Raw genomic sequence first — 15,891 nt, 5'->3', positions numbered from 1 at the left:
CCGGAGAACGTGAGTACTTTTGATGTTTGAATACAATTCAGTGGTATCGTGATATTCAATTTATCGTGATATTTGCAATTGCAAAAAGCCCACCCTTTCTCTTGTCCATAATGCTCTTGGTATCTGAAGTCAGGTCTGATCTCTTGAGGTCTATTGCTGATTGTGTATTGGTGCATCAACACAACCCAAAATGTACTTTTCAGAATTTATTCCCGACAACTAAGCTAGCTCTCCAACTCTGGCCTTTTCAAGCACAGGGGTTTAAAAGGGGGTCTACCCGATGTTCCCCAATACCTATGTTCCCCAATGCCTATGTTCCCCGAAATTCTTAGGATTAGGGTTAGGGTTAGTGTTGGGGTTGGGTTAGCCTGGTTTAGGGTAAGGATTTCGGGGAACATTGGTATTGTGGAACATAGTATGCACCCGTTTAAAAGTCATCTTTAAAAAAAAATTCACTTCCTTGCGCACGCAAGCTTCATGCCACCATAATTGTCTCCATTAAAGTTACATGTACAAGGTGAGTAAAAAAAAAACGACACCCAAATATGTTGGGACTAGTTTTAACGAAGTTTTGCTTGTAGCACTTTCAAAATGAAAATCTAGGATATGAAAGCCCAATTCATAAGCTTTCTCTTAGTATACAAGAATAACTCTAATCACTCTTTTACTTTTCAAGTTACGGAATTTCAAACACAACCGCCGTTTTAAAGTTCTGTCCAACAACTTCCTTTCAATATCAGTCATTTTGTAGTCTATGTAATATTAGACGTTATATACAGCCTGTCCCCCAAAAATGCTGCAAGCAGAAACGGGCTCTGTGTCCTTGGAATATTGAAAAATGTTTCATGATGCTTATACATTGTTAAACCTGCGATATTCAGCTTTCAAATGCTATTTGTTTTATCAATTATGTGCCACTTTCCGTAAGTTGATACTATAAACGGCAGTATTGCCAGTATTATACATGTACATGATCGTGCAGAAAAATAATTAGCAATGAACAGGTGAAGAAACATTTTTGTTATTCATATTATAATGTTCTTTTCATTATTTGTAACACACTCTCCAAATCATCATAATAGAATCATATCTTCTGGAATTGCGAACCTCCAATGAAGTCGGATTTGAACAGGTTTCATGTCTTGCCATGTCATTAGGCCTAACGTAGTAGCGTAGTTGCACAAATTGATTTTTGAGTGTTTGTGTTCAACGGACCATATCTCTGATTTGGCAATGCAAAATTGATAAACCAAATAGCATTTGAAAGCTGGATATCCCAGGTTTAATATTATCATAAAATATTTATCAATATTCCAAGGACACAGAGTCCATTTCCGCTTGCATAATTTATTTTTGAGGAGGCTGTACATGAGACTTGGCTCCGTGTATTTATTTATTTATTTATTTTATTTTCCAGGCTATTACAAACAGTGAAATACAGACAAAACAATTACATGTACAAATAACACTGAGTAGTAAACATAACAGAAAACACAACAGAAAACAACACCCAAAAAGCTCCCGCAGGATTATCCAAAATAAACAAGTTTCTGTCGAGGGGCTCTCCAAACTATTTGGATAACAGTGATTAATACATTTAGGATAAAATTCATTAAATAAAATATTTATAAAATTAAGCAGTTATGCAAAATATAATTAAAAATACAATTAAAAATACAATTGAAAATTACAATAAGTTTAAAACGGGTGATACTCAGACTATATAGTCATTTTGATGGTCGACCAGCTTCTGTAATATACCAGGGAGTCAAAATGGCATCGGGACCTATCATTGTGCAAGACTTCGAGCAGTACTTGAAGACCAAGTCTTCTGAGCCATGGTGGCAGTACTTCAGATCGGGAGCAGACTCGGAACAAACGTTGGCTGACAACGCATTGGCTTTCCAAAGGTAAATGTTCCAATATCGTTTGCTAGCCGCAACTAGAACAGTACGTACATGACAACATACGAGTCATTTTCGTTAAAACGTATATAACACTTCACCCTTTGCCCTCCAATGGACCGATCCAGTAAGCCCCGCCCACTGCGCACGTGGGCAAATTACCACGTGCTCCTCTCCAATGCCGATCATGCCACGCTGCATTTTCCTGCCGCGCGCATCATACGCGCGTGCACGCATGTCGGACTTCTGTGCACGCACGTCGGACATAAATCACGGCTGTGATTGGTCAGTATGGGGCAGTGCTTACTGGATCGGTCCATTATGGTATGTGTGCATGCCTAATAGGCCATAAGATTCAAGACTTTGTATACATTTTCCATGTCCTTATCTACATCTACGCCGGTATTTGGCAAAGTCCACTTCTGGATGTTAACGCTGAGGTGAAGCTTATTAAAGGTGCATGCATGTCAACATGGGGAAGCTTGTGCAAAAGAAATGTAAGTGCGAGTACCGTCCAATCTTGGAGTTGGCCGAGCGACGGTATGACCCGAAGACGTCCACAAGCTGACAGAGCGTTGTGATGACTTCCAAAATACTGCTTCCAAAATACTGCACCTAAATTACATAAAATTGAAACTTTTGGGGGAATCTTTTCACTCCGTTCATATTCAGGCCGCAGTGATGAATTTTAATTTTTCGCTTTAATATACAAATTCTCAATCATGTTCAGAACGGAGCCGCTACGAATTATTGTTAACTTCATAACTTCGGGTAGCATTCAGTTCGGCCTATTCAGGCTTGTGACTGGCCACCATAACTTCGTATATATATATATCATTTGTGTGATCAATCTCAACCCAGGTATCGGCTACGACCTCGCTATTTACGCGATGTTTCCCAGCGAGATCTCAGTATCAGTCTGCTGGGTCATCGTCTGCAGCTTCCAATCGGGGTTTGCCCATCATCCAGCCATGGTATGGTGCATCCAGAGGCAGAAATCGCAACCGCTAAAGGTACGGCACAGACAGTTTTCTGAATGATGTTTTGAGAATTTGGGAAGACTTCAAAGAAGTATACGCGGGCAATTTAGGCCAAGTTCGGGCAAGGACCATTAGTAGACTAGTGGTTGATTTGTGACGTACCTTACGCCTGCGCACCAATAGCAACTTGTGAACGTCTCTAGTCAAACGCTGGTCAAAATGTCATCGCAAAACTTCTGGATCCTGGCTCTCTGCTAGCGTTATGAATGCGCGCGGCTATTGGTTACCAGCGAAGCAACCAACCCCAGTAGGCTGGTTCCAAATAGTCGACTAGCGTAGTCAACCACCGTCGACTAGACAGAGTTCGGGCAAACGTTAGTTAACCATTGGTCAACTATAGTCCTTGAGCGAACTTGGCCTAAGTTACCAAACGGATGATGTCAGGAATTGGTCATGCCTCATGTCAGCTTCCCGAACCGCCGTGCCTCATATTGTTGTTATATCAGTTCCTAGATCCAGTGAATAATTTTGATCCTGACGACTCACGTGACATCCAAATGGTTTGGACGGCAACTACGTAGACAAGACAGTGCATGCGTGTTGCCATCTAGAAGGTGCGTTCGCCGCGTGTTACTCTTGCTATACAGGGTGTTTCAAAAAAAGGAAACCCAACTTCAAAGAATGAGTATGGACAGACGATATGTTCACTGGCTATAAATCTGGTATCATCTGAAAGCGTCATCTCTATGCTTTTCAATGATACCGTGTTTAGGTTTTCTGAGTCATGCATCACTGAGCATCATTGTCTTGAAAACTGGATGCAAAAATGTAGTTGGTTCACTTTCATAAAAAAAAACCCACTGGGCACGGTGTGCCTATTGTTACGGAAATGTCTGTGAAATGGCTTGAATGTTAATCCTCAGGAAAATGGCACATTGTTTTGAACGTGGCTTGGTCAAAACGAGAAATTCATGACAAACAATAAAATCCAGTTTTGAAACCAACCCGACTTGGGTTTTTTTGGTTTCATTTTATGCACTTGTGTCTTCTTCTTGGATACTTATTCTCATGCACACCATGCCTATTGTGTTTGACATGAAAGTGAACCAACTGCAATTTTGCATCAAAAATCTCATGACAGTGGCGCTCAGTGATGCATGACCCCGGATGCATGACCCTGGAAATGTAAACAAGGTATCATTGAAAAGCATAGACATTACGCTTTCAGATGATACCAGTTTTTAAAGCCAGTAAACATTTAGTCTGTCCAAACTGGTTCTTTTTAAAGTTGGGTTTCCTTTTTATTGAAACACGTACCTGTATACTAGCGCAAGAAAAGGTTGCGTGCGCATTACTCTCGGTGCAAGAGTATTTACTCCCGGGGTGCGTTCGAGCGTGCTACTCGTGTTAACCCGAGTATACTCCTGAGCGCACGAACGGCAGGAGTACGACCCGCGGGTTTGCAAACAGTACGTACCTCTAGGGCATCCTCCTGAAATCTCCCCCGAATCTGGAGCGCATGCGCGACTTATTCGGGCAATTACGGCCCATTTTTAGTCCCAAGCATACTAAACACAACAAAAAAGCTAATCAGTGAAGTTGCACAAAAGTATGGTGTACTATAAAGGACACCTATCAAAAGTCCTGGAACTGGAACGGAAATTTGAGAGTTTGCTTCGGAACTACTATGACTTTTTTTAATTGCTTGCTGCACATTACGCCAAACTGGTGCGCGCGCATTACAAAACCAATAGGAGATGCCCTAGACGTTGTTACTGACAAGTCCGTGGGCGATATTGGTTGGTCGTGATAGCGGCATCGCAATACGTCTCGCTTACCCTCGGGTCGTACTCCTGCCGTTCGTGTGCTTAAAGAGTTTACTCCTGTTAGCACGAGTAACATGCTCGAACGCACCCAAATAGTTCAGGCGGTAACGCCATTTGCACGTGTTCCGTAGGCGTAGCCAGTGTTGGTTCCGCAATGGGGCTCAGCATGTGGTCTAACAAGCCTCTGGAAGACATAGCCGCAGCCGTTGCGCCCGAAACACCGCTGTTCCAGCAGCTCAACGTCTTTTGTGACAGGACCAGCATGGACAGGCTTACCTCGCACGCCGAGTGGCTGGTCAAAAGGACCGAGAGGGCGGGCTTCAAGGGCATCGTGCTGACGGTGGATCAGCCAGTGACAGGGAATGGGGTGGAAAGGCGGCGCACTGGCCCGGCTGTCGAACCTCTGGATTTGACGTGAGTTAGCCCCATAAATGTGGCCTATTTACTAGACTGCCTCCGTAAACATAGGCCACACATCCACATGTACAAAATCGTGTCGACTTTGCCAAATTTTGATTTTCACATTTAGGCTTACTTTGTAGGGTTTTTTTGTTTCAGAAGCATACTCACCCTCTTTATAGGCTTATCAGGAAGTGCTGCCTTTTTCAGATGTATATTTTTCGTGAAATTTCCAGATTCATTTTTACACGTTTGCGTATCAAAATTTCAACATGAAATTTCACAAAAATTAGACATCTGAAAAAGGCAGCACTTTCTGACTAGCCTATAAAGAGGGTGAGTATGCTTCTAAAGCAAAAAATCCTACAAACTAAGCCTAAATCTGAAAATCAAAATTTGGCAAAATCGACACGTTTTTGTACATGTGGATGTGTGGCCTATGTTTACGGAGGCAGTCCAGTAAATAGGCCACATTTATGGGGCTAGACGTGAGTGTGCTAACCTTGACACCTTTGTCACACGATTCAGGTTGTATGAACCTTCTGCAGTGGACTAAGCCAGGTCGACATAAGGTTCCCCCTCTGGGAAACAGGTTTAGAGGCATTTTGGGGTGTGGGCATATCGGGGTTAGGGTTATCTGTCGCAAAATGAAGAAGGGGGACAAGGAAATCATGATAAAAAACCCCAGAGTAACAGTGTGAGTAATATAAGTTTTTTGTCTCCGTTTTGTCAATCGGTGGGGGACGGAAGTAGGGGGGGGGGGGAGGATATCATATCGTGTCCCCCCCCCACTTTTTTCATCCCCGAATAAGCCTATATACAATTATTCTATAGCTCAGAATAGCTGATTCAATGACAATCATCACAAAGATGATCTGCTGCTAAAAAAATGGTTTTAGTGGTCAGAAATTGCCTCAGATTGCACCACAGAGCGTCTATAGGATTCAATTTTTTCAGCGGGCTCCAAACCCCACGCCGTTTATAGGGCTTCGCACATCGCACTCGCAGTGTTCATCAAGGTATGTCTCCCCCGGATAAGCGATTGACGCCCTTGAACTAAACCAAGACAAAGAGATGTCCACCGTGTCCACACTATAGGTTGGACTGGGTGATCTTGCAGTAGGATAGGCTTAGGCTACCTCACACGCAGACTACACATTCTGCGAGCTCTTTTGACCAACAACTTGAACAGAAAAACCCTGAACAAAACGTTGCCTTCCTGAAATGACTCACAGCAACAGCGCCCTCAAAAACCGTCATTGTGTCAGGAAGAGCATGGAATATTTTTAAATGTTTCAAGAAGTGCACTTTTCAGTAAGATTTACCAAAAATAATATCAAATTATTTTCATACACGCATGGTACGAGAATGTATATCACTCTTCTATTGCAGGTTTCCGCAATTCGTCGTTCCCGGTGGTTCTTACCTCGATTCTGAAGACAGAATGACACTTGACCCCTCACTGACATGGGATGACCTCGAATGGCTTCGAGACTTGACCTCTTTGCCGATCGTACTGAAAGGCATACTCACCGGTGAGTCAAAATAAGTTTGAAAATGATAGTTACCCGTACGTTTTGGTACAAAAACTACATCCAGATCCACCAAGGATCCCAGACCTGAAAATTAACTATGGTTTGGCTATTTATGTTTTGCCTGAGTGTGTAACATTTTGCGTGTTGGCTAACAAAAAAGCCGGCGAGAAATGTGTGCAAAATAAAGTTTGGATTGAATTTGGTATGTTGTTTATCCTCGTGCAGCTGAAGATGCCAGTGAAGCAGTCAAGCGCGGTGTGTCTGCCATTTGGGTGTCAAATCATGGCGGCCGTCAACTGGATGGGGCACCAGCTACGGTAAACATGAGAAAACTAAAGTCATTTGGGTAACTGGACTGGATACCAGCACTAAGATTGCCCCATACGATCTTTGGTACAAGCAAAAGTAAATGTGAAAGTGTTAAAAATCTTTGTTGCTGATAGTTGACTGACAAGTGATGGCAATTAAAGGGAAGATACAACATCGGCAAACATCAAAAAACGAAATGATCAAATTATCACGAAAATACCTTACTGGATTGTTAGGAAATGACAGTCTCAAGCAGCCTGTAAAATCGTGGCTCCTGGTGTGCTCACATCTTCAAGAAAAATTGTATTTTTCCAACGCTGGTCGGCGCCGACCAGCATTGGAGAAAACCGGCTTTTTTTCAAAAACTGCTTCTAAATTTTCATATTTAGTTATTTCGCATTTTTCTTGCAATTGTTTACACACCTGTGAAAAGGGTACAAGCCTGCTAGACTGATTATCTGGCCTTACAATTCCCCCAAAATGGCTTCATTTCATCTTAAGTGGGGTCAGGGAACCAGGCTACACGAACATGATTGGTTTTCCTGGTGTTTCCAGCATCTACAAGCCCAAAACGTGAAACAAGTCAGTTTAACAATATTTTCTATCACATACTAATCCTCCAAATCCATTTATGTCGGAAAATTTCAGCAAAAGCAAATGTTGTACATTACCTTTAAGTGTAGGGAGACCCTACTCTTCACGATTAGAAACTCACTGAATAAGGGAATAACAGTGTGAGGAGCCGGTCTTCACTGCGTGATAATGACCGGGTGTGGGGGTGACCGCTGTTAATGGACCGAGACGGAGTCGAGGTCCATTAACAGCGGTCACCCCCACACCCGGTCATTATCACGCAGTGAAGACCGGATCCTCGCACTGTTATTCCCATTAATAAATACCTTTATAACGAAATAAACAGTTAAAATGCTCAAATTTTGTGACTTTTTTCCGACGATATTTCCAGACTTTTTTGTGTTCATGTTCATGGGCCATATTTTAGCTTAACAGCTATAACGACGTAAACTCAACAGAAACTGCTGCCGTAGCGAAACAAATTACAACAATGTTTTCATATCTTTACCTGATGGAGGAAGCTGAAATCTCGTTTACACATTCCTTGTGTCCGGAATTACAAAGATGCTTGGTTTAGGAAAGGTAAATATGTCGGTGGGTGAAGTGTTTCAAAGAAAATAAATCGTAGATCTACGCTTTCGTCGTAAACATCCTCAGTATATACTGCACTGCTGTACGATGTCGTTTCAAAACTTCCTTACGCGCGCGCACGCACGCATCCCTAGCAACTGTGTTGCGTACGCGCGCGTCAGTCTCACGCGATGGGGGTTGAGCACATGTGCAGTGCTCAATTGTTAAAAGCTACCGCAGGACTGTTACTATATTTTGACCAATCATTGGCTTGCATGGGGCTGAACGGGGCTTGATCAATGCTGGTTCAGGGGCCATTTATTCGCTTGATCTTTGAAGCCGGTCCATTATCACCGTTAATGACCGGCCACGTGATCGAGTCTCGACCAATCAGAAACCATCAACTCTCCAAGGTATTTATTAATGTCTTATAAAGGTACAAATGCGCGTGTAAAATAACTTAAACGCAACAAAATCCACATCAACGCCATCCCAAAAGGAAGGTTATAGCTTTGGGGCGTAGTGGATACTTGCATTTATTACATCAACTGTGAAAAAGAGAGTTGAGGGCATGAACGTCATAGCCGCCATGCGCTTACGTTCAGGGGCGTTCTTTTGTGAAGACACTGCAGAGGTCCGGAAGTCTATATTTTCCATATCGAGGTAAGAAACGCAGAAAGCAACGCAATCAAGACCCATCTGCAACGCAAACAAATGGAAACTTTTCATCCGCAAATGTCACCGACAACCAAGACAGACGCAAAGTACCTCGCAGACGATCGGCAATGTCGAAATTGGTTCAACTTTTGCCGATCGATGGTTACGCATTGTCTTTGCAATCTGCATAAACCTTAGCGACGGTGTGAATATAGGCTTTACACTAAAGCTAACATTTGCCAACGTTGGGAACGGTTGCGCAAGTGGGGCCGACTGTTTGCCAGGAACGTTGGCGAACGTTAATAGCAACAAAGGCGAACGATCTTCCCTATAGACTGGACCACGTCGTTATGTTTTCCAATATGGCCAATACACACAAAGAACGGTTACGAACATGCCATGCGCTGAAATTTTCCGTTTTCAACATCCCAAGTATAAGTTCATTTAAATCACTTCCAATAACCATTAATATATTAAGTCGCAATTATTTTTTGAAGGATTTTAAAATCTTCTATCATTATCGTAGGGCCTAAAGCCCGGTTCATACTTCATGCGAATGCGAAGCGAATTTGACGTCATGAAACATTCGCTGCGAAATGCGCCCGAGTTGAAATGTGTTCAACTTATACGAATTCGCAGCGCAAATACTTACTAACGTCACAAATTCGTGTTCGCTTTCGCTTTCGCGCAGACTCGGACAATGAACCGGGCTTAACCAATGATCGCGAACACGTTCGCGTTAATTTTACAGGAACGCACCCGCGCGTACGTGCACCAGAATACAGTTTTTAGTAAATTTCCCCAACAGATAGATGCTCTACCTGAAGTAGTCAACGCCGTACGTGGCTCCAACGTGGAGGTGTATCTTGACGGAGGAGTACGTAAAGGCACCGATGTCCTCAAGGCCCTTGCTCTGGGAGCACGAGCCGTCTTCATCGGCCGACCTGCACTCTGGGGGCTCGCTTACGATGTAAGATTTGTTTTGTATCGATTCTATATAAGCTATATGATTATATGCTCCTCCATAAAGTTGACACCCCAAAAACACAAGTTCTCTTCTTTTTTTTTGGTCGTCACTTTAGGGCTGAACTGATTATGTGTTTGCAATTGGGAAATCGGACGTAACAACTCGAGTCCCCGTTATATATATATATATATATTTTTTTTTGGGGGGGGGGGGGGGAGAATATTTGACATGGAATTTGCGTTATATAAACGCAATATATGCGCAATATAAACGCAATATCCAACGTTTGTTATTAAAAATTATGATTAACTAAAAACAAAAAGGAAACACGACCAAAGATATTGGAGGGAAAAAACCTGTCCCGTCATCACGCATCAGTCCCTTTTAACAGTCCCATATTTGTTTTTAATAAAAACACGGGGTGGTTTATCTTTGTTTTAATCTGCCAAGAAAAAGAGGCACCTGCTAATTTTGAAGTCCTTGTGCGTTTTGAAAGAAATATTTATCACCCTTTTCTCTTTTCCATCCATGTTCAGGGGGAGGCAGGGGTTAGAAAGGTTCTGGAAATCCTTCGAGAGGAGTTGAGCAGAGCTATGGCGCTAACTGGTATGGCATCTTCGTTTATTTCTAAATTATACCATTTACATCTTCTTAAGCCCTAACTCCCTAGGCATTTTTGATAGGATGCAACGTCAATCCTTCAAAATCCTCCAACTGCCTCCGTAAAAAATTGCATTCAGCCACAATCTTCCAAAATCCTCCCATATTTCTTGATGTGGTCCTGGGAGGGGTGACCACTGCCTCAATCCTGCGAATCCTCCAGCAATCACTGCCACCTTGTTGAGGCAGAGCCAGTGACATCCTGAAGCAGTGCGGAGGATTTCAAGTAGAATCTAGGCCAACATTTATGCATGGCTGAGTATAAACAACACAAGGTCCAGCCCAAGACCTTGACACAGTGCATCCTCCAAAATCAGCCACACATTTTTGCCATAGCCTCAATCCTTGGCCAAGTTCGCGCAAGGACTATAGTTGACCAATGGTTAACCATAGTTCGACTAACGCTTGCCCGAACTCTGTCTAGTCGACGGTGGTTGACTACGCTAGTCGACTATTTGGAACCAACCTACTGGGGCTGGTTGCATCGCTGGTAACCAATAGCCGCGCGCATTCATAATGCTAGCAGAGAGCCAGGATCCAGAAGTTTTTCGATGACATTTTGACCAGCGTTTGACTGGAGACGTTCGCACGGTGCTATCAGTGCGCAGGCGTAAGGTACGTCACAAATCAACCACTAGTCGACTAATGGTCCTTGCCCGAACTTGGCCTTTGGAAACTCTCCACTTATGCGAGGAGGATTTTGGAGGATTTGGGAAGGTTGATAGGTTAATTTCTTCTGAATTTAGCCGCAGCATAGCTTTCTCACGATCTAGTACAATCTAAGTATGAAAACGTTGAGGTTTCTATTTTTCTTTTCGGTTTTTAGGTTGTTCTTCGATAGCTGACATTACGCCAGATCTGATAAAAATGCCATCGCAGTGACTTGACATTGAAGCAACACGAGTATTTCTACTTCACGGGCGAATTCAGTAATCTGACTGGAGGGTGGCTAAAAATGTAGCCAGTAAACGGAACGCTGGAGCTCAGGAGCATTCGTAGAGTGGGAGTAAAAAAGAAAGAAAGAAGGGGTGGGGGTATGGGGTGGTGTTGCTGGGGGGGGGGGGGGGAGAGGACGGTTAGTCTTGCCTTGGGGAGCTATACAGTGCTATTGATGCCCTGCTCATTATACGACCCACGTGGTCGTATTCTAATGGTAAAAATTCTAGTAGCCGCATTTGAGGTTTCAATGTTCAGGTTATGGTTCGAGACGCTACTGATCGAATGTGGATCGCCTCGCGCAGGCACCACGTGCATACGTTTGTTAATCTGCAGTAGTGCGCCCTCACAAGACATCCAACCGCTCGCACAAGCATCATTCATGGGAAGTTGAATGGAGAATTTAAGCTTTTCTTAATTTTGTCACAGGCTTCAGTGGCGTAAGGGAGAAACTTCTGGGGAGCACCAGCAGAGGTTGCATAAATTTAAAATGGGGGTGGGGGCACTAAAGGCAGATGATATATACCATTTGCCCAATGAAAATATCATTGAACCAAGACATATCTTGAACCACGATATATATCTTTGTTCAATTCAAGATTTTAAATATGGGGGGGGGGGGGGGGGGAAGCGACACCCGGAGGCATGGATGTGTGCTGGTGTGTGTGTGTACATGTGGGGGAGGGGGGGGGGCACGTAATGTAATATAGGTTTAATTAACTGCTAATTGCTTATTAAAATCTTTTTAAAATGAGTTGATAATTAATGTTCATTGCTTTCATTTAGAAAACTTGAAACTCAACGACGATGTTGTGCATCAAGTATACTCGGATCGTATGGGCGAACTTTTGCTGCGTCATGTACTATTTTGAATTTGACGACCGTTACCGAGATTTTCCAAAACTCTGTCTTCATTCGGCTCCGCCTGCTAACAGTGCTATTTGGGTGCCTAATTTTGAAGATTCCAGATCAACATTAGTCAATATTATCTTACAGAAATATCAAACTGTATTATCATAACTGTAAGATATAACGAAGCAAGTGATTTATTAAAAAAATTGATCAAAAAATTAAAAGCTATAAGTGATATAGCGAAATCGGAAACGAAGCCGAGATTTGAAAAAGGGCCATCAATGTCGTCATGCTTATTTTTAGCCACGGAGGCTGCCTGACCTCAACCTCGACCCCAGGGTGTCGAGCAGTACGCGCCCATCACTACATGCTCTCTCACCCTGGTATTGGATCATTTGCATGTGCAAGATTTTTGAACACATATGCAAATGAGGAATAGTCTGGTGCCTGCAGGTGCGTTACATTATCGTTCGTTCTTGTATGCGGTGTCTGGGATAAAAACAGAGTCAATTCTTTGCAGCACGAGCACAGCGTGAGTTACGAAAACACGATTTATTTAATTAAACTGTTACGATCTTATCGAGACAACATGCGGTATCACATTTCATATTAATATGCACAAATTGGAAAGGAAATGAGTATTTTCGAGAAGGCGTGGACGAATGATCGCGAAAACACGTACTGCACGTTGTGAATAACAATACCAAGTACACGATAAAAATCCATTACTAGCCGATTGCGATATCGAATCAGGATACAGGAAGAAAGTTTCCTATCCAGGGCTTACTATTGGAAACTAGGTTGGAAATAAAGTAAGCACTGGGGACGAGGTTGGCCTGACCTACAATTTAGACGTGAGCGTCTGGGAATAATTGTCAGGTCTGGGAACCAGACTAAGAGTTTAGGCGGTTGGAAAAGAGGTCGATACGTACGTTGCTGCGTAGCAAGCGCTAGCCTTGACCAAGGCTATCAGCTTGTTCCCATACGAACTTGTTCCCGCTACCGCACACCGCGCGCGCCACGACACAATCACTAGTTGTACTATACCGTTAGCCTCAACGACCCTTGCGTGTGCTTTGTGTGCATGTACGTACGCCCCCCACACACTTCCGCAAATAGCCGTACGTACAGCAAGTCGAGGCGGAAGATATCGTCTGCCTCGACTTTACTGTACGGCTGTTTGCGGAAGTGAGTGTGGGGCGTACGTACATGCACACAAAGCCCACGCAAGGGTCGTTGGGGCTAACGGTATAGTACAACATTGTGTTGCTGCGCGCGCGGTGTGCGGTAGCGGGAACAAGCTCATATGGGAACAACTGATAGCCTTGGTCAAGGCTAAGAAAGCGCTGGAAAATACACACTAAAGTTATGCCAGTGTTCACCGTTGATCGTTAGAGGTGCCAAAATATTAGTACATCTGTCCTTCATCAGGGCTGATGAAGGACAAAGATGTCCGAAAATTTGGCACCTCAACGATGAACGGTGCAGCACTGTTATAACTATTATATATTGTCAGAGTTTAGAAGTAGCCTACTTCTAATCCCTTAACTCTGACAATATAATTTAGGCCTATTGGTTTCAAGTTGGAGTTAGTAACTGCAAGCTTGTATTTATGTGTAATTTTGATGGAATTGGGCCATGGCTTATTATCAATGGAGTGTAGTGATCATTTTTCAAGAGGGCAATTGTCTTCGCCACCACTTTTAGCGGGTGGTAATCTTCGGTTGGCAATGTGTCCCAAAAGTTATCAGATTTACCCCCCCCCCCCAACATAAAAAAATAGAACTTCGCCATCGCAGAGTTGCTCAACCAAACCTGTGAATTTGTGTATTATTATGCAGCATATAATAGGCCTAGAGAGGGTGTACGTGAATGGATAAACCTTTATCCAAGTGGCCTTAAAATAAATACCCAAGACTGTTGTGTACAAAAAAAAATTGCCCATGTCCCGACCCCTGAAAACCCCCAAACAAAATAAAAAACGCATGCGCAGGGCGCCGCCATTTTGAATTCCGATGGCTTCAGACATTTCAATCGACTCCCATAGAGTGATAATTACACGCACTTCCAGTTTTTTTTAATGCTCACAACTCTTGATCGCCAATGCGTTTGAAATGTTAATCAATTAAATCTAGTTGAGTTGTTGCCCCCCCCCCCAAACGCCGTAGAATATGTTAAGTTTCGTTCAATAGAGGGCGCGCCACATAAATAGTGGTCTCAACAACGCGTCAACACGGATGCTGCAAAATTGAACAAAGAGAAGAAACTCGTTTCCGATGAAATACTCAAGAAATTAGACGTTGAATAAAACTAGTGGTCTCCATTAGGATTGTATTTGTCGCAATTAAAACCCTGTATTGTTACGGTCATAATAACTTGATTGTTATCAATGCTCGCCATTGAAAATATGGCACGAGCCCCACACCTCCCCCCATCCCCCCTATTGATTTTCGGAGGCCTAAGTGTCTGGAGAAAATAACCGGTCTACATTTCAGCACGCCTCCCTGAAAAAAATCTGTATCCACCCTGCTACCCCCCCCCCCCCTACAAAAAATGGCTCTAGAACCGCGCCTGCTAAAACAGGCCTTATACGATCAAATTCTTCTATATTTAATACAGGGTTCTGAGAGCCATGGAATTGGGAAAAAATATGGCAATGCACCTCTGGCCCGGACTTGGGGCTTCCAATTCAGAGCATTATATGTAGGACTATCCTAGGTCTGATTCTTGCCCCCTGAATACAAAATCGCAACGATAATGTTAGCGCGGAACCAGCCTATCGCAAAATGGAAACACGGCTATCACCAATATGCAGTTTGTTTGGTGATGAGCTTCGATTTTCGCTGAATTCGAAAGTGTCTCTGGCAATTATCAGTACTTTTTAGCATTTGAAACCTATGCAGTTGAAGTGTGTTTGAAAGTTGCCTTTGTGGAGACACTGGCGATTTTGCCTACTGGTTATGATAAGAGTCAGGTTTTTTAGATAAGCCATGTGTTCAACTGTCGTCCATGATGTAAACATCATTTTTCAGAAAATAAATAATCATGGTGCGCACGCGCAGAGGTAATCCAATCAATGGCTTTAAATGAAAACTAGCTACCGGTCCCCATATTATGGAAGCGGGAACCAGCCTAGTCTTCCCATGGGTCTCCCTCACCGTAAGGCTCCTGTGCCATGAATATGCATTAGCGTTAATATTAATCGTAGCCAATGATCGTGCATCAATGAGCCTGCCTGAGCCCCGGCGCGGGCGTTATGCTGAATCGCACTCGATAGGCCTATGATTAGTGCGTTGAATGTAACCAGGCAAAAAGTGTGTTCTGGTGGTAAATATCTACATTTTGAAACATTTGTCACGTTGGATTTCGAACCCTGCAGTAAAAAACCAAACCGGACTAAATTCTATCAGGAGGAAGTAACCGAGCCTGTCATCAGGATGCGGCGTCTTGCCCTGGCGGCACTTGTTGCTTGCGTCTTTGGTAAGTCGCATTTATTTTACTTCAATCTTTTTCTCCAAACATTTGATTCTATGGGCAGCGACACGACCCCCTCAATTCATTTTTGTTTAGTAAGCCTTTAATTTCAATTCGTTTTTTTACGGGCCGTTAAATTGCAATTAGATTAACCATTATGCCAGTAATAATCACTCTCCTGACCGGAACTTCGAGTTTATATCTCTGGTTCTCTTCAGAACCATTCTCTTAGTTGAGAAATTATTCCCA

At 43.2% G+C, this 15,891-nt stretch overlaps 1 protein-coding gene across 1 annotated transcript; it reads left to right on the top strand.

Moving 5' to 3' along the window:
* The first annotated feature begins 1,767 nt into the window (after positions 1-1,767).
* On the top strand, positions 1,768-11,336 carry LOC119731272 (hydroxyacid oxidase 1-like). Its single transcript, XM_038204403.1, has 8 exons — positions 1,768-1,910; positions 2,766-2,917; positions 4,842-5,124; positions 6,502-6,644; positions 6,870-6,961; positions 9,562-9,723; positions 10,257-10,326; positions 11,207-11,336. The coding sequence occupies exons 1-8, from the start codon at positions 1,774-1,776 to the stop codon at positions 11,260-11,262; spliced, it is 1,095 nt and encodes a 364-aa protein (XP_038060331.1). The 5' UTR covers positions 1,768-1,773; the 3' UTR covers positions 11,263-11,336.
* Positions 11,337-15,891: the final 4,555 nt, after the last annotated feature.

The sequence above is a fragment of the Patiria miniata genome, unplaced genomic scaffold (assembly GCF_015706575.1).
Source record: "Patiria miniata isolate m_02_andy unplaced genomic scaffold, ASM1570657v1 HiC_scaffold_23, whole genome shotgun sequence".
Taxonomy (NCBI): Eukaryota; Metazoa; Echinodermata; class Asteroidea; order Valvatida; family Asterinidae; genus Patiria; species Patiria miniata.
The sequence above is the reverse complement of the archived record's forward strand: the minus strand, read 5'-3'. Positions and strand labels throughout refer to the sequence as shown.

Bases quoted from the DNA above. Each gene is read 5' to 3' on its own strand.
- LOC119731272 (XM_038204403.1), top strand. From the start codon at position 1,774: ATGGCATCGGGACCTATCATTGTGCAAGACTTCGAGCAGTACTTGAAG. The intron at 6,645-6,869 runs GTGAGTCAAAAT...ATCCTCGTGCAG, and splicing joins ACTGAAAGGCATACTCACCG to CTGAAGATGCCAGTGAAGCA. The intron at 9,724-10,256 runs GTAAGATTTGTT...ATCCATGTTCAG, and splicing joins TCTGGGGGCTCGCTTACGAT to GGGGAGGCAGGGGTTAGAAA.